Source organism: Poecilia reticulata, linkage group LG16 (assembly GCF_000633615.1).
Source record: "Poecilia reticulata strain Guanapo linkage group LG16, Guppy_female_1.0+MT, whole genome shotgun sequence".
Classification (NCBI taxonomy): Eukaryota; Metazoa; Chordata; class Actinopteri; order Cyprinodontiformes; family Poeciliidae; genus Poecilia; species Poecilia reticulata.
In genome coordinates this window covers 4006483-4027546 of record NC_024346.1, presented here as the reverse complement: position 1 = coordinate 4027546, position 21064 = coordinate 4006483, and the positions used below count along the sequence as shown (strand labels likewise).

Sequence of the window (21064 nt, the reverse complement as noted above, 5' to 3'; positions counted from 1 at the left end):
TGAAGTTTACCAAAAGTCATAGCACCATTCTCCTGAAGGAGCTGAACGTTTTGATATATAAATTAGTACAATTAGTGAAACGTAGTGAAAGTAGTTAAGCGACAAAAAACGTACGGAAGTCAGAATAATAATAATAAAGATAAAGAAAAACAGAAACACTATAAGTGAGAATGCATGGAATGCATTCTCACTGAATATGGTGGTGGCAGAATCATGGTCTGATTTCTTTAGGTGATACTCAACGTGTTGTCATTGTAGGTGAAACTGTAAAAACTACCAATCAGTGATGAACCAAAACATGTCATATAGAAAACTTAGAAAGACAGTCAGAATAATTTTCAGCTTCACTCTGAGTACAAGGATACATCAAAATCAATAACAGAACAGTTTCATCAAGAAAATTTTAAGTTTTCAAAATTCAGAACGAAATTCGACAGAAAATCTTTGGGGTCACTTAAGGGAGGAAAAGAGGTGTTCTCACAGATTGATAAACAGGTTGGGCAATTATTGCTAGGTCAACATGTGATGTAGTGACAGACTGCTTCCAAGAGAGACTGGATGCTGAAATGAAATCAAAACGTGTTTCTCCAAAGTATTAGTATATGAGTGCACTTATCTACTATGGGCGGTATCCATTTTATTTTTTTTTTTCATATTTTTTCTTCAAACTGATTTGTTTTGTAGCTGAATTATTCAGGATAAATGTCACACAATAGCTGGAAATGATTTATCTTGATCTTATTCTGTACCTCACAAAAACTTGCCATTTAAACAGGGATGTTTAAACTTTTCAGAACCTTGGTTTCTGTCGTAAAAAATGAAATTACACTTTGCCTGTTATTTCCAATAGAGAGTAGTTTAATGGAACACAGTGAAGGAAAGTCAATATTTTAGTATATGAAAGCATCAAAAGCGAATTACATCCATTTCATTTAAAAATGAAAGAACCAATTTTTTTCTTTTAAAATTTAACAATTTATGGTAGATTTGACATGAAAGGCTCAGAAACAATCATCAGATTTTCAATGATGAACCAATTACATCAAAAGATTTCCTTTGTAATGTCATTTGAATAATGCGCTGTGCTGCAGATTTGCTTAAAGGAGCTTATGGTTCTTTGAAGGATGTTCTGCATGAAAATGTCATGAGAAGTATAATAAAAAAATATGAAGAATGAAATACCTCACATCCTGAGAAAAAGCAAGAAATATGAATGTCATCTGTGAGGACTGTGTTCTAGAGGCTGTTGTGAGACTGGAAGAGTTTAGTGTGAAATAACTTGGCACAAAATAAGCCGTCCTTCCTCCCACAGATCCCAGCGGCATCGGATCAGACTGCAATTGATACCTGCAAGGCAAAAGCTTCTCCAGATGAGGTAAAAACTCATCCTCACTGTCAGAACCTCCATCGCTTCTGCACAGCCCTAACCAGCTCAATCAGTGCGTTTGTCTGACTAGCATGCTGTTTCTCATTACCATTATATTGAGCACAATAAGGCTTCTTTTCTAACACCGTATGACTGCGAAAGAGCTATATTTCTACACTTGGTGAACCAGATAAACATACAATGATACATAAAGACATCAACAAGTGGTAATTTATGTAGATGGAATACAATTACACATGAGATGGTCCTACCTCAAAACAAACTGCACACTTGACTAAGCACTTAATTGCACTGAATAATTTACATCAAGTTCTCAGAGAGAAAAAGAGAAATTCAGAATGAAAAAAGGCACAAAATATGTAAACTTGTCCCAAAAAAATACTTTATTTTTTAAGGAAACTGCATCTTCACAGGATTCCCAACAACTGTAGTAGAAAGTTTGTGGTAAATTCACTTCATTGTAGGATGTGAGAAGTTTCTGCAGAGGACAGTGAGGGGAGCTGAAGAGTCATTAAAGTGTCATTACTGTCTTCATGAACCTTTTGAGTTCCGGCTGCCAACAGGCAAATGGTATGCTAACTTTAAAAGTAGAACCACCAGACTGCTACACAGCTTTTAAACACCAGCTGAACTAGAGGCTGTGAAATCATCATAAGTGCTGTTAATTGTGTGGTTTGATTTAGACAATTGAAGTATTGAAAGACAATTAATGGAGGTTTTGAAGGCCACAATACACATTTTTTGTTTTTTTTAATAATTTAGCTTTAGCCTTTCTTTAAACTCCATAGATCAGAGTAGAGAGAACTACATCACCTATTTAGAATTGTCTGCAACAACTCAAATATTGCAAAAAAAAAAAAAAAACAACAAAAAAAAAAACGCTGTGTATTTCACACCTTGATGCTAATATGCACCAATCAAAAGAACATAAAAGCTATGTAAAACACATGTTCAGAAATTTTACTTTCAGGTAACAGTACTTTATATTAACTCATGCTTAAACCTGTGCAAAACACCTTTTTAGTAAATCAGCACAAATGGAAAGATAAACAGTGTGACGACAGCTTTAGTTTGAAAAAGACATAAAGACAATGATGTCAGAAAAAAATTCAGTCCTAAAACAGTAATATCCTTATAACAGACACACACGCACACACACACGCACACGTCAAGATATCAAGTTTATTTTTTCAAAATGTATTTTTTTTTTTTCATTTAGACTCAAGTTAGAATCCTTACTAGAAACTTGAAAACACATTCAAACAATATTTTTTCTGAGAAAAAAAGGCCTTCAACATCATGTTTATGGTCTCAGTCCTTGGTGGGAGAAGTAGCTGGACCTTCTGCATGTTAGAGCCTGAAGGTACATCGTTTTATTATGCATGTTAGTGCCTCCTCACACAATAGAGTCTGCATTCCCCTGAATAAATACATATATTACCAGAGAATACAGCTTCCAGTTCAGGCCTGGAATTTTGCATTTATTTTGTAACATTCTAAAGATTGTTATGACTTCTGATATGACTGCTTGGTGCATCAACCTTACTCATGTTTGGAAATGAATCTCTCACAGTATCCTGTGGCTGATTGCTCTGCTGTTTTATGTGGGTGAGGATTTAGCAGGACATGTTTCATTGTTTTTGCTTAGGTTTAATCTTCTTGTTACAGTTTGAACCTGCTCTGCTTCTGACACCGGCATGCCACCAACGTCACAGAAGCGCAAGAAAACAAAAGCTTTAATACAATTTTTCAGTCCACACACATAGTGCTGCATGTTTTTGGCTTGCAGCTTTAATAAACCACCTTCTCACTCTGACAGCTGTGTCATCCCGAGGCTGCGGTATTACTCACAGCTACACGGTGTCAGTGGTGACTACCGCAGGCTGGTCAGCCGCTGATTATGTTCTGAAGCCCCCTCTCCAACTCATGCTACATTATAAATAAATCTATGCCAGGCTTGCCCTTTGACTTTAGGAAAGTGTAACAATTGTTTCAAAATAGCACATGTGGAATCCTCAAAAGGTGTTTGCATTGATGGTTATTACTGAAATTGAAGCATTTAAAGCCCATACATGAATAAAAAAATAATCACTTATTACAGTTCATAAAGTTGACGATTCATACCACTCTGCTTTATGTTTCATTATTAACACCTCTTTTTACACACTTTGCTGTAGTCCGTAGTATGGAGTCTTCTGACAGATCATCTTTAAAAAATGAAGGAAAACTCACTGATATGTGTTTATAAATGTCCAATAGGTTTATCTCTGCAATATCTTTGATTTCAATAATCTGTTACTCTGCCCAACACATTATGGTCAGTGTTCCCACAATTAAATCAAAATATGGAGAAATAATACAAAGGTGCTCAGTATTAAAGCTGAGCACCAACATTTAAATATATTCTAAAGAAGTTGCTGTCTGAAACCTGCAGATGTCTCAGTATTGTTTTATATTGTTTTATGACCTCAACAGTGTTGCTGTTTGTTGATTATTGTAAATGTGTGCTGCTTGTTCTTTCTACGTGTTCTTGCTTCTCTGCCAGGTCATTAATGTAAGAATTTCTTATTAACTCATCTGGTTAATTAAGGGTTAAAAAAAACAAACAAAAAAAAAACTGATACACTCTCACACTATAATTTAAAAGATTAATGATCTATACGATGTAATGGTTTGAAACTTTTGTTCAACCTTGATATGAGTGAAATGTTTTCATGGTAAAGGCCTCCCTTTTGACCTGACAATATTTTCCCAAATGACTCAACAATTTAAAGACTCCACTGCATAACATAAAATATACCAGGACTAGTGAATTTGGTCTAACAACCATAGGGTTTTTTTGTAACAGTCTGATTGACTTCACCCTTTACTCTGACATTCACGCTGAAAGTCAGATCTTTTTGGCCGCGTCCGCATCCTGCCTGTCTGAGTGTTTGATGGGATGTGCTCAGTCTGCACTCGTCTCTGGCTCGACCCAACAGATTCATGAGAGAGAGACTCGAGTTCGGTGTTTTAACACTTCTGTTGTTTATTTCTATTAAATTATTCATCTTTTATACATTAACTTGGACAATAAATAGTTGGAATGCATTTACTTGTGGAACATGGAATTCAGATAAAACGTGAGCAAAAGAAGCATGTTTCTTAGATGGAGATGAATCAAGAACTCTGTCTACCTCTGCATAAGTTTATCAGGAGCACACACACCGTTTCTTGGGGCTGAACATGACAGTTCTTCCTGAATATGGGAGAATTAAAAAAAGAAAAAAATAAACCTACAAAGTCTGCATGACTCAATCAAATCTCACCTGGGGTTTTTCAGGCTGTTATAAAAACATTCCCACTCTTGAAGATAGGTTTTTTAATTCCAGGGGGTATTAATCAGTGTGTGAAACCATCTCTGTAATGTGTTTTTCACTCTTGGTGAGCGGTCCTTGGTGATCATGCTGTGGACATGGAAACTACTGTGTGTTTAGAGAAGGTGTATGCAGACTCTGATGTTTCTGCTCATTATAGTTCCCAGTCAATTTGTCTGGTATCAGAAGATTAAAGCCAAACTTTGTCACAGATAATTGAAATATCAAATAGTTAAATCCAAACAACTACAATGGCTTGCACTCACTCACAGCTCTTTCAGTATATTATAACCACAAGCTGCAATTTATCCTCTAGAAACATATTTTTTCAAGAGATATAGGTTTATATTTTAACAGTTCATCATTTGAATTTCTTAAGGTGGTTGCACAAGTGCCCAAAAACAACATAAAACATACACAGCATGTGAAATGAACTGAAATGTCAAAGGGCCTGGTTAAGATGTAACATATGGAACCAACAACGTATAAACCTGTCTTGTCTCGCCAGGTAGAAAATATCAGTCCCAGTGTCGGGTGCAACCGTGACTTTACAGCTCACACATTTTAACTTCAGCTCTCCATTTGATCGTGAACATCAAAAATCAATGCCCAAACATGCACCAGCAACTATGTCTTTCAAAAACCGAAATACGCGTGGACACAAAATAAAAGAATCTAAGTAAAATAAAATCTCATCCCACTCTTCCACCTATCCAGCCACCTACATACCCACCTACACACGTCCAGTCCTCGTTCTGAATTTTAGCAATGTTTCTCTATCATCACTGGATATGTATCTAAACTGATGTCCTTGTTATTTTCAACATGGGGAAAAAAAAACCATCTCTTTAGACACACTTTGAAAATATCTTGATAAAGAATGAGCTGATGAGCTAAAAAACTGATTATTTATTAAGAATATTTCTGTAACCATATTCATTCTGCATCCATTTGTGTACAGTGCAGTCCATTATTTGTCCCTGTTGATGAAGTGATGCATATGCAGCATTGCAGTATTGTACTGCAGGTCTAAGCCTTTTCTGTTGTCTGCCAAAAGTGCCAAGCATGGATGGCTTCCAATCTTTTCTCAGCAGCCCATTTTTCCCCAGTAATCTGTTTGTTTTCTGTTGCACTTCTGCTTTGTTTCTCCATCCCTCTATTCTACCTTCCACTGCTTGAGTCCCATGGTAGACTTTCTGTTGTCTTTCATTTTGTTCTCTTTTTCCCTTAATCCCCTTTTCATCCTTTTCCGTTTTTCTCCCCTTCTCTTTAATCCTTAAACCCTAAAAGAATCAGCATATTTCACTCCCCTATCCTCTGCATCCTTCCTTGATGTTTCCCCTTTTTCTGTCTCACTCACTTCCTTTTTCTCCAACAGATGGAGTGCGACAATTTCATCACCGTCCTTCAGAAAGTTAATGACACCTTCATAGTATGTGGGACGAATGCTGGAAGCCCCAGATGCTGGATGCTGGTAAATATCTACAGATGAATTCCTTTGAGTTTCCCTGTCTCTGTTTCTGCTGCCATAAGTGCTTTCTGCAGTAAATTGAGCCATCTGTAGAGCAGCTGCAAACAGCATTTATCTATTTCCTCACTTATTTCTTCTGTTCATAAAATGAAGGCTAACAGTTATTTACACTCAAAGAGAATGTTCTTACTTCAATTTGATCCTTCACAGATAAATTGAAGTTTACCCAGTGAGTGAAGGGTAAAACAAGTAATGAGACAGATCTCAAGGAGACCTCCGCTTGGCTCCAATATCTTGCACCTTTCCCCTGCAGGTAAATGAGACGGTGCTGACAGACGTCCAAGGCGGTGGGATGATAGCGCCAGCCTCTCAGATTTCACCTCCCTTCCCTTCGCAGAAGTCAATCAACTTGCCTGCAGGTAATGAACTCCCAAAAACGAAACCCAAAATTGTGCCCAATGAGTTACATTTGCAGGGAAGAGAATGAAAACGTGGAAGTAAGATTAAAGGCAGCCAAGGGATGGTGCATGTGGAAATGAGGTATATTTTTATGCATGTTCTTTGCATGTCAAGTTCAAGTTTATTTGTATAGCACATTTCAGCAACAAGGTAGTTCGAAGTGCCTCACCCCACATAAACATCATACAGTAACACATTATGAAACAAGCAATAAACATTACATTTTGTCAAATGTCATTATTAAAATCATCATGCAAATACATAAAATGTACTGTCAACATGTCAGATCAGAAGGGTGCAGTGTTATTTCTCTAAGCCATGCTTAGGATCTCCATGCTGCTCCATGACTAAATTACGCTATTTTCAAAATAAAATAAGCAGACATGTTATGATATTGGAGATTACTTATTGCAAATAGCTTCGGCAGTGCCTTTCCTGACTGAACTTCACTCATTCAGTCTTAGTTTTCCACCACTCATGTACTGTAAAGCGTAAAGGTTTTGCTACCCCTTGCATATTTAGTTTAAAATAATATTTGAAGTTCACCAACATGTTTCTTTTGACTTGAAATAATATTAGTGCCTAGCCCATACATGTATCTGATGCAGAATCTCTTTCTATTTATCTGCTTTTTCTGTACATTAAATCTAAATCTAATTTCCATGCATTTGTTTGAGGCATAGAGATGAACAAGATAAATATTATTTGGGGAGTGAGTGAGTGTTTTAATGCAGTAGAAATTAGAAATTAATGAGTAGATCGATTTTCTTTAGCATTTGGTTCTCTAGAAGTGTTTCAATCTATTTCTAAAGCTTCTCCTTGGCACCTGCCTTACTCTGGAGTAAAGCCACCTTCAGCTCTTCATATTAACTCGGCCTATTTGTGTCAGGAGCAACAACGTGACGCTTATGAATCCTGGGCTGCCAAGAGCAATCTTGCTCTCATAATCATCTTCTATTCATGTCATGAAGATGACTAAAGGTTTCTTTTCTCTGAAGTCCCTCGAAATATTAAGTGTAAAACGCTTTTTGATGGTTATACAGACTCACCATAAAAGTTATTATGTTGCCTATTACTGAAAACTCTGACTTGTTATTTAGACTCATAATCAAACCGTAGTTTGCTTCTTTATTATTAAGTTATATTTGGTTATAATTGGAACGTAATCACATAAAAGGTTTATTAATCTTGACTAAAAACAGATTTGTTATAAAATCCACTGTGGGCTGAGTAACTTGAGTCATTTTGAAATATAAATAACATCACTTATTCTGGCAGATGACTAATCCTAACATAAGAACAAATTACTTATTTGTATCAAAGGTTTTATGAAGCTACAGTTGAAGACAAGAACTGAAAATCACGACCAGCGTATCTAAATGAAATATTGCATTCCAGTTGAACACAAAGTTTGTGGTTACATCACTCTCAAATGTGCTCCAAATGCGTCGTAGAAACCAGTAGGATTCAGTCATTATTGTGTGCAGTGACCAGGCAGGAATTCTGGTAAGAATGAGTTGAGTTGCACTTGTATGTATGCAGACTCTGTACCAGAACAGTTATTCATACTGGTAATAACATGGTACAATATACAAGACGACTTTATTGAGGTAAAAACTTGGCAAGTAGAAAACCAATCTTTTTCTTAGAGATTGAATGCAGTTTTATCAGTAGAGCAGCCATGTTTTATGTTGAGGTCAGGGCCAACAGAAGAAGTCTATTTTAACAGGTTAAGTCATCAGTCTATCTACTCAGAAATTCCAAATTTTGAGTTCAATAAACCCTTTGCAGTCACTAAAGTTGCAATTTACATCACAAAATTGGATGTTTTTAGAAAATACTGTAGCGTGTTCTGTAGTCAGACTATTCCATTAGTCATCTGTGTCCTTAAGTATTCTGTAGTTAGATTGTTCCCGTGGTTTTTCTATAGTTGTACATTTTCTACATCAGCTCTGTGGTCAGGTGTTCCTGCGGAAATTTATGTTGCCATGGAGAAGAAGTTGTGAAGGGAATTGTGAAAATAACCTTCAGTTCGTCTGTATGGCTTAGCAGTGGCTCACAACAGCAACTTTATAAAATGTTCCTACTGAAACCAGAGTTATAAGGCGTAGAGGGATAAAGTGTTACAATAGTTATTAGAAAAACTGCCAAAACAGACTCTGTACTAAATAGTGCAACGGTAAGTTTTTGAGACCAATTTCATTTTATTTTTGCTTCATCCAGGGATGGAAATCCTATCATAATTAAAAAAAAAAACTCAACAGCTTTGCTAACCATTCCAATGGTAGGGTCCCCAGTTAAGACTTAGATAATGCATACATTAATCATAGTAAACTCAGTATATTGTTACAACTCGGCATCGGCAGATCCCCGACCCTGAAGTGAATGGTACGGCAACATCTGATCTATTTCTGTAAAGATTTTTACACAGTATTTTTTCAAATCTATCTTAGATTTCTTTATGTAAAGACAGTTCATATATAAGGCTGGATTTACTTGCATTTGCAAGCTAGACAGACAAAGCTTTACAACATAAAAATAAGACTCTTCAAATGAAACCCTTGAGTGTGTAGGTATTAAGTCTTGCATAACATTGCCTAAATAGGGCTGTATCTAATTAAACTGACCTTCAGTAGTCATTGTGCATGAAGAGGGACTTGGAAATTGTGTGTTTCTTCAGCCATCTAATGCAGATGGGCTGTTTGAAGAGGCACTTAAATCAGCGAGGGTTTGGGCTGTGCTGCTGGATGCTCCTCCACATGGGGGGGTTGATTGTGCATGCAATGAGTCGACCCCTTTGCTTGAGCTCAGTGGCATCTACATACTGATCAGTCCTGATTAAGATGTTACTGCCATGATTTCAAATGCTTCCCCCTCTGCATTGCTATGGAGACAGAGCTCTGCATTGGATTGTAACAATATGGACGTCTGTAGCTCATGGAAGCAAAGGCTGCTCTGCTTTATAATGTTGTCTTTACTTTGCTCTCGGCTCCCTATTCTCTGCCCTGCTTTTTTCATATTCTGTCTTTGTCTTCCAGGCCCTACTTTTGTTCCTCTAAACTCTGTGTTTAATGTTCTCTCCTCTTTGTCTTCCCCATTTTTCACCATAGTCAATTCTCTTCTTGTGTCACTCCAGGCGCCCCTTTCCTCCATTTCAACCTTGTACTGATTTGTCAAGTGTGCCCTGTTTTTTATTACCTGCCACTCACCATTTCTTCTCCTGTGCATCTTTTGTTTTTCCTGCCTGTCTCAGATGGGAGTCTGTACTCGGCCATGTCATCAGTGGGAGGTCACGCCGGCTCGATCCGTCGTACATTTGGCTCCCAGAAACTCCTGAAGACAGAACACATTTGGCTGCTGAGTGAGTAGGTGGGGGGGGGGGGGGGGGGGGAGTCACGTGTAAGGTATACACGTTTAGATAATTGCATATGGAGATGGTGGGTGGTGCTCTCTGTAAATCCTCTACTATCGTTCCCATAGGGACAAAACCATGTAGGTGTATTCACGACTGCTGTCAAACTGTCTTTCCACTCAGATCCTCCTGGAGAATCTGACATGGTTCTTTTTTAAGATAGGAAATAACTGCACAAAAGTTGTAGTAAGGCTTTTAGTTTAAGCATTGATGTGTTTGATCTCTGTGGATATATTTAAATCTCACCTGTAGGTCCTCAGTTTGCTGGAGCATCCATAATCCCTGCCTCAGAAAAGTACAAAGAGGAGATCTATTTCTTCTTCACGGAGTTCAACAAGACAGCCCGAGTGGATGAGGAGCCATACAGGGCCCGCATAGGTCGAATCTGCACGGTAAAGAGTCTGCAAACAGTTTTTGCCAAATTTAAATACAATGTATATAAATAAGCATAAAATCCAACATTTTCTGTGTCAGGGAAGCTAGAATTACCAAAATGTATATTTACCTAACATCAGCTCAACATATAGTATCTAAATTCATGTGTCTGCTTTTGAAAACATTTGGCAGCATCAGTGGCTTCAAATCCTGTTGGGAATCTTCCCACTCTTACATTTTTAGTCCTCTTCACTGATGTTCAGACTCTAGCTGGGTCACAGCAAGAGATCAACAGAAGCCACTTGTGTCCTTTATTGGTGGCACACTCATGATTGATTGAGAAAATGTAAACCTTCACTTTGACTTGAAGAAACACTCCCTCATTCCCAGTAACAATTAAAAAAAATCTTATTTTAACAGTGTCTCATACATTACCAGCGTATTTTTATTTCATCCAACATAAAACTTAAAATCAAGGTGACCAACGTGTTTCTCTCCTAACCTTGCAAATATATTGCCAATAAAAAAGTATTGAAAACTCCAGGACTGTACAAATATGTTGTATCTGTGATGAGAAAAAACTGATAAATTACTGTGCTGATATTGCAAATGTCTGATAACATTGTGACCAAAGTCTGTTGCCTGGAGCAAAGACTTTAAGAGACAGATGGGAGCTGAATCATTTAGGATTAAAATCAGATAAACACGTCTCTGTAGTTCTATTGGCTGCATTTCTTCACACCATGTAATTTAGTGCATCATATTCAAAATATGAAAATGTATCAATGCTTACGTAATAGAAGTTATATTAAATGACTGCTGAACATCCAGGTAGTTTTTAAAGAGGGCTAGAAGGGGTTAAGTGTTGATCTTGGGGTGTCACACTAACATAAAAACCCAGACGAGAATCAGGATTGTAATATACTTTATAAAAGTGAATTATTCACAAGATGGAGGTCGAAGATTACATAAACGTAATTTGTTAAACGCATACATAATTCAGACTAATTGAAGCTATTGTCTTTTCTTAAGTGTTCATTAAAAATATTATCCACACACGACTTTCTCATCAGAGGGTATTATGGGATGACCCAAACTGAGGTGGTTGATGGTCATGCCTTACAACACTGTAAAACTTACAACACTGTATTTTTGGTAATGTCATTCATGCAATAAATAAAATGTTCTCCTTCCTGAGGGCTCAGTTAGTGATGTAAGCAACTTAACAACTCAGTTATTCTCCAGAACAGTTCATACTGAAAACCAGAGGTATGAACGCTATTCATTATGGCTCCTCAACATCCAAAACAATTATTATAAATCACATTTCAAATGATACAGTCATATTTGGAGTTAGAAAAGACCCAAATTCAGAGAAAAACTGTGGTGTAGCATTTAACATAGTAATGAGACTTTGTCAGAAGGTTTGAATGTTGTTCATGTATGGAGGTATAATTATTCATTTAAATAAGCAATGAGGTGGAAAAACCTTTCCGAATACGTAAAAAAAAAAAAAAAACATTACAGGTTGCTAGCTCTATTTCTGCACCACTTTACTTGTTTTGATTAATAAATAAACAAAAAATACAAAACGGTGAGGCACTTGAAGATGCAGTGGATCTCCAGGTGTGAACTACGCTACAGTTCCTATAAAATTATTTTAATGTTTTACTATCGCTCAGAAGACTGAATCTGTCATTGCGGAGTGAAAAAGTGCTGCCGCTTTGCTTGGAGGATGTTTTTAATCAAACGTTGCAATCAGCAGCATCAAATCAGGTGTTTCTCTAATTAGCTCTCAAAGGCAAAACACCTGCAGCTCTGTGTGAGCCGTGCCTCAGCCTCAAAATTCAAATCAAGAACTTAAATGTAATGGGGAAATGTTGAAGAGGTATATTTTCATGTTTACTGATCAATAACAGTCTCGGCTTTTTATGAAATGTCTTAATTTCTTAAGTGATTTTTTTGAGTTAGCATTTATTGTCTTTATTTCTGGGAGGAACGTGAATGAGTCCACCTGCTCTGGAGTGTCTCTAAGCAAAAGGGAAAATATATTTAAGGTTCAACAGTTTCCTTCAAACTTCAAAACCGCTGATAAGACTGAGATCAGTCCGGAAGGAAAACATGCAACAGGTTTTCTCCTTTTTCACAAAGTCACTGAAAAAGAATGTGAAACTTATACATCTGAGTTGAAACTGTCATTATTATTTCAGAGACTGCTTATTGCAATAAAAAGTATAACTGCATATTTAATCACTGAGCTCTAAATGAAGTCAGTAGATAATTAACATCTTGGACTTAATAACCAAAGCTTTCTAAAATAAACAGTGAACTGATTCTTTTCAGAGGGAAATGAGGTTCTGCTGCTCTGTGTTGTGGGACAGAACTGTGTCACGGGCAATAAACACAAAGTGATCAGAAACACAATCAGCCTGCAGACCTGGCTGCCCCTTTGTGTCATTGTTAATAAGAGCCCCTCTGTGTTATTTCCAGGTGGATGAAGGGGGCATCAAAGCCCTCCTGGCAGACTCTTGGACCACCTTTATGAAGGCTCGGGTGATGTGTGGTGCAGGAAACACACAGCAGCAGTACAACAACATGAAGCAAGCTGTGGTCCTGACAGCTCAGGACAAGAGGGCTGGGGTCATGTATGGCCTTTTTTCCAACGCATGGTAGGTGCAAACATGGCAACCTTTTAATTCTACCCCACAGTATGATTGGCTCTGTAAGAAAGCTAAACACATATGTACGATTTTAGAATACTGCTTCTTAGGACATGCTAAATCAATTGGAAGTGAGTGAATCCTCCAGCATAATGCTCATTAGATTGAAGATTTAATGTTGGAGTTGGGTCTGGAAAAAATACGATGTATAGTGAGTGGGTAGCAAGATGAATTTAATTAGACCTGGTCAAAATTCATTATTTATGCTAAGGGTATATCAGTTATTTGCAGCTTACTGTGAGGTTTATTTGGTTGTTTTCAGGTTCTTTATGTGGAGATTGAGATGATTCAGTTTTTTGAAATTGTATAAATTAAGCTCTATTTTAAACAAATGATAACGAAACTTGTATAAAATAGAACATGTTAAACCATTCAGCCAACTTCGTGATGACTGATGTTTTATAATTTACTGAATCTGATTGTTTTAAGCTAAGCATTTGAAATGAATTTATACCTGACGGTGTAGGATTGACCTAACTGATGAATTAGAGGCTGATGGGAATAAAAAAAGGTTTGTACTAAACCTTTCACTTTTTCACAAAGAGCACCAAAATAACCTTGATTCTCCATTTATGCTGTATGAATAAAATCAACTCGATTATTATAGTCATCATAGCCGTGGTGTTCAGAGACAAATCTTTTAATAAAAAAATATATGGTTATGCTTTGCTTTTACCATATTACAACCACAGAGTTTAACATAATTTGATATGTTATGTAGTAAGTCGACGCAAAGTTCAGTTGCAAATTTTCTTTACATATATAAATTAAAACATGTGAGCTGCATTTGATTGCAGCCCCTTTACTCTGATACTTCTTAATGAAATCAAATGCAATCAACTCTAAGAAGTAAATTCCAGTTGTATGGTTTAGTCAAAGCAGCCGTCTACCAGTAATTTCTACTTCCCTCTGTTGACAAGCCTTGTGGAGATGCAAATTACTTTTGGCAGCAGGACTTGTCACCTGCCCACACTGCTAAAAGCACCAATACTTGCTTTAAAAGCCATGGCCAGAAATTAGTCTGACCTGAATCTCATAGAGAATCTGTGGAGTGTTGTCAAGAAGACGACAAGAGGCACCAGAGCCAACAATGCAGAGAAGCTGACGGCCGCCATTAAAGCAATCTGAACTTCCTTAACCCCTTCAGTGCATTGAAGCAGTCCCTCATACTGCAAATTCAGTTTCACTTTTTGAATCGACAGAAATGTAGTTTTTGATTATGTTTTATCAAAAGAAGATATTTCATTTATCAAAAAGGAAGGAGTAAAATGAGCATGAGCAATGGCTAATCCTTGGTGCACCACGTACTAATCTAATTTGCACAGAAATTAAAAAGATTTTAAATATGCGTCCAATTTCTTGTTTCAAAGTGAAAGGTTGAATAAATAAGTTTCCCACATGAAAACTTAAATACCTTTTTGAGGATTAATTAACTTTTTCCTCCATTGTAGGGGAAGAACGGTGGTCTGTGCCTATTCCATCGAAGATATTGATCGAGCCTTCTCTAATTCTAAACTGAAAGGCTACAGCAGCTCATTCAGTGGCAATCGACCAGGGATGGTAAGAAAATTTGCCTTTTTGTTCCCTTTATTTGTCACAGTGCAGAGACAATATGTGTAAAAGCATGAGTCAGTCTGTAATTTAGTGACTAAAATGCTATTTTAAAAAAGGTAATAAGGGAAAAGCAATTTTGTGCTCTTTATATAAGCAATGTTTTACTTTTTGTACAAAACAGACTGATGTAAATCCATTATTCCCCCTTTCTCTTCAGTGTGTTAAAAGTCCCTCACCAGCAGACTCTCAGAACAACATCAAAAACCTTGGCGTGATCAGATACTACCCTGAAATAGAGGATGTAATTCGGCCGGTTGGTGTGAATCCACTCGACCTCCCCACAGATGATCAAATCACCCATGCTGTTGCGGATATTGTCCTGGCAGTCAATGATGAGCATTACACTGTCCTGTACCTCGGAACAGGTACGTGTGCACATCTGTGTGTCAAAATGATGAGAATGATGAGAGTGGCTACATGTGTAACATTTTTTGGAAAAAAAAAATCCATGTTTGCACCATAAAATTTCAAATTCTGACTGTTTTAACTCATATTATACCTGTTCTTTCTGGAAAATTGCTTCTTCTGAACCCAGTTCTTTCATTTCCTCTCAGTTCTGATTGGTTGGCGAATGAATAAACTGCCACTGAAAGAGGAGATCATTGGTACTCACTATTGGTGCAGCATACAGTGTCAAGAATTCAATTTTTATATCTGTTTTGTTAAACAGTTTTAGAAAATCTTACTTCAGTTAGAATAGAGGAGAATTTATGGGATGTTTATACATTTACCTCAGCTTAAGGAGGTGGCAGTGTTTGTGAGCTACAGAGAACTAAACTCATGTTGACACTATTCATCATCATCGTCAGCTTTATTAAAGACACAAATAGGTCCATAGAAAATAATACTACTACTACTAATAATAATAATAATAATAATAATAATAATTATTATTATTATTATTATTATTATTATTATTATTATTATTATTATTATTATTATTATTATTATCACATTGATCCAGTAGTTTTCATATCAGATGAACTTGACTAAGACAGGCATCTAACTTCTTGGTTAGGGATGTCTTTTCACCATCCTGTGTTCAATGTCTCTCTGGTAACTATGGGCAGGCTTAGTTACCAACATGTATTTTACTGCTTTTGCATCAGAGCAGAATTACACCACAGCATCAGGATACATGGTATACAGCAGATCCACCACTTGTAGCTGCCAAGCACCTATAATAATTGCAGTAGGATTCAGAGATATTTCTATAGAGATGCTAAAAACCAAAAACACAGCATTCTCTTACTTGTTGGTAATGTAGAATGTGTACTTTAATTGATCCTGATATTATTAGCTTTAGTTGTTTTACATGCATCAGTTTTAATCTCTTGCCTCTATTTCATAGCAGAGCAAATCTTTTGAGTCCTTGATTGATCAGCTAGCTGGCCTCCAGAGCTGTAGGCCATCCATGTCTTTTAATGTAAAAAGTTATTGATTTTCCACACATCACTGGACATTCAGAGGTTTTTACTGGATCTAAGGGTGCATTCACACCAGCCTTATTTTGTCTGCTTTAATCAAACTTTGTTTTGTTTGCCTAGAGAGTCTAGTTCATTTGGGGAGGTGTGAATATATAATTAAACTCTGACGGAGACCAAAAAAGCAAGCTTTGATTCACCTACAACCCTTACTCTCAGTTCAGTTCAACTGAACATTAGTGCGGTTCAAAAGCATATGAATACAACCAAAACAAAAAGTCTAGTGCCAGCAGGTTAAATGGCTCGTTGCCATTTTACAAAGACAAAAGAAAAATCTTACAACTGCTGATATTTAACACCACTTCATATTTGTTTCACATTTTGTGAATAAGCAATTTGTGGTTTAGTGTTTTTGTGTTGTCTCCTTCAGCGGGTCTTGGTGCAGCGCCACCACAGGTGAGGAGGTAAACAGGTTACTTAAAGCGTTTGGTTTGTTTGATATAAAATTGCAGCAAATGTTGCCCTTTTGGTCTCCAGTTGAACCAGACTATCAGGTGTGACAACAACCTTAGTGTGTGATGACAAGAGTAATACAGATGACATATGAAGGACTAAGCAGAACTAGAGATGTGGAAAAATACTGATTGCACTACATAATTACTGAGCTAAAACTGCAGAAATTTCAAAAAATAATTTTTTGAAAATTGTCAAAATTGTGTCCACATATATTCTAAGAGTTACCATCTGTCACCTCCCTTCAGTCAAAGCAGTGACTCTGAGGCACAGCTGTTGCTTGTAGCAATTCATCTAAAAATTGTGTTGCTCTTGAAGAGCATTGCTATGGCAACCATCACAAGTTGTATCCTCATGCTCTGTATGTTCTGAATGTGTCACAACTCTGAAGTTCACCAAAAAGATGTTTGTCGGTTCTCTCATTACTACAGTGGCTGTGTCCCTGTCATTCATCAGGCCTTTCTGGGTTGGGTGTATTTTTAGCAGACAGAAACGAATGTAATGTTAAAAAAAAAGAAAAGGTTGATGGCCGCTCACTGTGGGCTTTACTAACTGTGTCAGTTATAGCTGTGGAAAGGGGCAGTAATGAACAGCTGTGGATTTCTATGCTGGCCTAAAAAGAAAGTAGAACAGTTTAATTTGAACTGAGGCCAGGGAAAACATTGCATTAGAAACATACTTTTTATCTTTGTTGTTTTTATTTTCTGCACCCATAGATGCAGGCCTTGTCGTTTTGTAGATTTGTGGTTTGCCATAAAAGGTTTTCATTTTAAACACTTTTGATGTTACCTTGCCTTCACTCAGAGGGCAGGGTGTGAATATTCACCATGCACCAAGTGAAGCTCATCAGTCATCATAATTACTTTCAAAGAGCCTTTTATATTTGTGCAAATCATGGAGAGAAGTTACCTCTATGAAATTATTCAGCGTCAAATAAGGGAAACGGGATTAGTTTCAAAAAGTCAAAGCCAATCAAAGGAGCAGCTGTGGGTTTGCATTGAGTCCAGCAACGATAAAAAGGACATTTTGGCAGACTGGGGTTATAACTCCTCACCACTGAGGGAGAGTCCAGCAAATATGTTTCATAAACATAAAAGAGGCTGAAAAATTAGGTTTTGCAAAAGCTAATTGTAAGATGTGAGTCCATAAAGCAAACATCACTGAGTGCTCAAGCTATAACTGCAGTAATACTGGCTTACAAAGTGAAGCAAGACAACCACATACAGTTTAAACCAGGAGCGTGCATACAGTGTATAAACGAACATATGTTTTCCACTGTCAGATATTAAATCAGACTAACCTTCCCCTGTTGTAGGTCAGTTAGAATTGCCAAAAATATTTCTGTTTCCTAAATGCCTGAAAAATAAAATACATGTTGTTTTTTTAATTTGTATTAGGTATTAAAATAAAAATGTCTAATTTGAGGATCCTTTCCAAAACTTTGCATGATAGTTTGAAGGAATTTTGACCTAAATTGGTTTTCAGTTCTGTCCATTATTTCTCAAGACAATATGACCAGTTCAAAACAATTACATTTTGCTTAAAGACATTTTTAAAAGTTGGTGGTTTGACTGGCATCCTTGTTCGTTTTGTGTCAGAACTTTAACCTTCTGACTAAAGTCTAGGAGTAGCTGCTTCTTCCTCACTGAATGCCTTTTCAGCCCATGTTTGTACTGGAATCCTTTTACTGGTATACTCAGTTTTAGTTTATTCACATTGTGCTTTGAAACATTAATAATTTTCAAAGTCAAACAAAATAAAATGAAGAGAAAATATTACAAGAAATTTGTCAATGTGTAACAAAGTGAAAACACAACTTTGACAATATTGGTAGAAAGATTTATATCAAGATGGTGTTTTTTTTATGATTTGAGGTTTTGTTATCTACTTTTTGCTTTAGAAAACAGGAGAAAAGAGAAAGCAGAAAACAAATTACTCAAGTTTAATGTCACAGAGAAGAAACCTCTGGTTTCAACTGCAAGTCTGTCTTAAGTTGCATATCGGATACCTTGATATACATCAGATATGAAGCGTCTATCGGACGGGTACCACAGAATTTGGTTAAATATGTATGTTTTAAATTGGGTCTTGAAAACAGATGATGTTTGATACTTTGAAAATAAGTTTTCAAAGTTATTTTCAAACTAACTGCCATAAAGTAGAAAAAAAAATCTTTTATTTAGTTTTCACCCTTTTAGTAATGCGGCTGGGTACAAATCTTGTTAATAAGCAGAACGTCTCCTGGGTTTGGAAGCTAAAATAAATCATTTAAGAACACTGCCTTTGGACAAACTAATAAAGTGTCGCCATGCTCCTAATAAGTAAAAGCGCATTTTACTGTGATTTAAACACCTTGTACTGGTCCCGCTGGGACACAGTGAACCAAGCCAGCAGGGTGAAGCAGGATTTGACTAAATTAATTTCTTCAGCTTTTGATCACAACCCAGGAAACATTTAACAGGATTAAATTGATTTTTAAAATGCCAGTTCATGTTTTTTTTGTTTTTTTTATCTGTAGCCACCAAAATAAAACAAGGACATATTGTTTTTTCCTTGAACAATGCTTTCAAAGGTAAATAATTGGTGCAAAGTTTTTACTTTTCCACATAAAGTTAACTTGATTCAATTTAAACCACGATGGAAAGAGTTTGGAATTAAAATTGTTAGTATCTTATTACAGATACTGATTTCACCGAAGCTACATTTTATCACGAGTATCATAAAGAGGTGAGTCACAGAACTTTACCGCAGGGCTCATGGGCATCTGGGCATTTATAAAAAATAAATGTATAAAGTTGATGCGATTCCACAGGGATTTATGTGGAAGCTCAGAAACACACTCCAGTGATGCCTCTTAAACGTTGAGAGCAATCTGAAAACGAAATCACAGGGGTGGATGTGAGGAAATATTCACATGAGACCGCTGCCAAACTCTGAGTGTCTACTTGTCTATTATAACTAAGGGAAAACATGGACTTAAAAAAGTAGCATTAGTTTAGAGATTCACTTGCTCCTTGCAGTAGAATGGAAAGTTCACAGATAATCTTTTTTTTTTAGAAGAAGCTCTTAGAGCTTTTGCTGCACTTCAGGCTGAGCCAAGAGAAGTGCAAATGGATTCCTAAAAGCAATACAGAAGAACCCTTTCAGAAGGACTAAAGCCAAACAAATTAGCCTGCTTTTATTTAACTTACGTTTTCTTCAGTATGCAATCTTGATTTTAAAAAAAAAAATGTTTTCATCAGGTGAATGATTGTAAAACCAGTAGTACTAAAACTGTAATGTAGAGATGCAACAATCAGAGATTTTGTGACAAGTTTCTGACTCCGTCAGGCTGGTCTCAGTTTTAACCAGTTATTCTCTGCCTTTCCGGAAACAGAATAATCACAGCATATTAAATTTACATATTACAGGTTTCAAATGTGGCATAGCCTAAGCACTTCCCCTGCTAATACAAATAAGTATTTTCTACTGCCGTACCTTTAGTGATCAACCTTTAATTATTCCCATAAAAAGCAGGAGCTGCACTGTAGTTTATCATTACTTTATAAAATAAACATTTTGGTTCACAATCACAAGGTTAAACATAATTGAGCAAACTGGACTCAGTCTAAAATGACCATGTATAAATTTACCATTTTTCATATTCTTTATCTTAATTCAATGAGGCTGTAAATGAAACGTTGTGCAAACAATTTTGGCAGCGGATTTGTTTTGAAATTAAGGTGATTTTTTTTTTCCCTCTGAAAATTGACTTTATTTAGGTTTCCTGTAAAAAACTTGAACATGAGATAAAACTTACTTTTCTGTTTTTATTTTAATAATATTTCTTTGCAAGACAGTTTATAGCATGCAATCGTTTTATACCCACTAAAAACTAGAAGTGCATCATATTATCAGGGTACCTTTTTGTCACATGATCTGTTTAAAATAAACAGCTTTGACAACATTTCCTGCTTCACCATATTCTGTGACACAGAATTGGATTCTTCCAAATTACACTAGCTTTATTAAAGGGAATGGAAAGAACTGCATCAAATATGCATAAGAGCAGCAATATTGTAGTTTGATGGCTGAAAGATGCAATGAGCCCTAAGAAGTTCCTTAGCTGAAATAAAGATAGCAGACATGTAAAAGCCTGCAGAGTAACTGAAACAGTCAATATATCCATCAGTAGACTGTTAGAGGTGAAAAAAGAACCCATACTAAAGCGATTTATTTTACCTGAGTAAGTCAGTGACAGATTGTTCACCACAGGCACAAAGTGGTTTTGAGTGTTTTGGTCATGGAGGTTATACAGAAGCTTTCCTCAGGCCTGAAGAAATGTCAGGCCTGA

At 36.5% G+C, this 21064-nt stretch overlaps 1 protein-coding gene across 1 annotated transcript in view; it reads left to right on the top strand.

Annotated features, from left to right (window-relative positions):
- Window positions 1-21064, top strand: part of LOC103477638 (semaphorin-7A) — a 53027-nt gene that overhangs the window by 16129 nt on the left and 15834 nt on the right. The window contains exons 3-10 of the mRNA XM_008430866.2: window positions 1313-1375; window positions 6122-6217; window positions 6528-6633; window positions 9927-10034; window positions 10338-10477; window positions 12951-13129; window positions 14632-14740; window positions 14952-15159. Of these exons, the coding sequence (XP_008429088.1) occupies window positions 1313-1375; window positions 6122-6217; window positions 6528-6633; window positions 9927-10034; window positions 10338-10477; window positions 12951-13129; window positions 14632-14740; window positions 14952-15159 (1009 nt within the window). The remainder of the gene's footprint in view (window positions 1-1312; window positions 1376-6121; window positions 6218-6527; window positions 6634-9926; window positions 10035-10337; window positions 10478-12950; window positions 13130-14631; window positions 14741-14951; window positions 15160-21064) is intronic.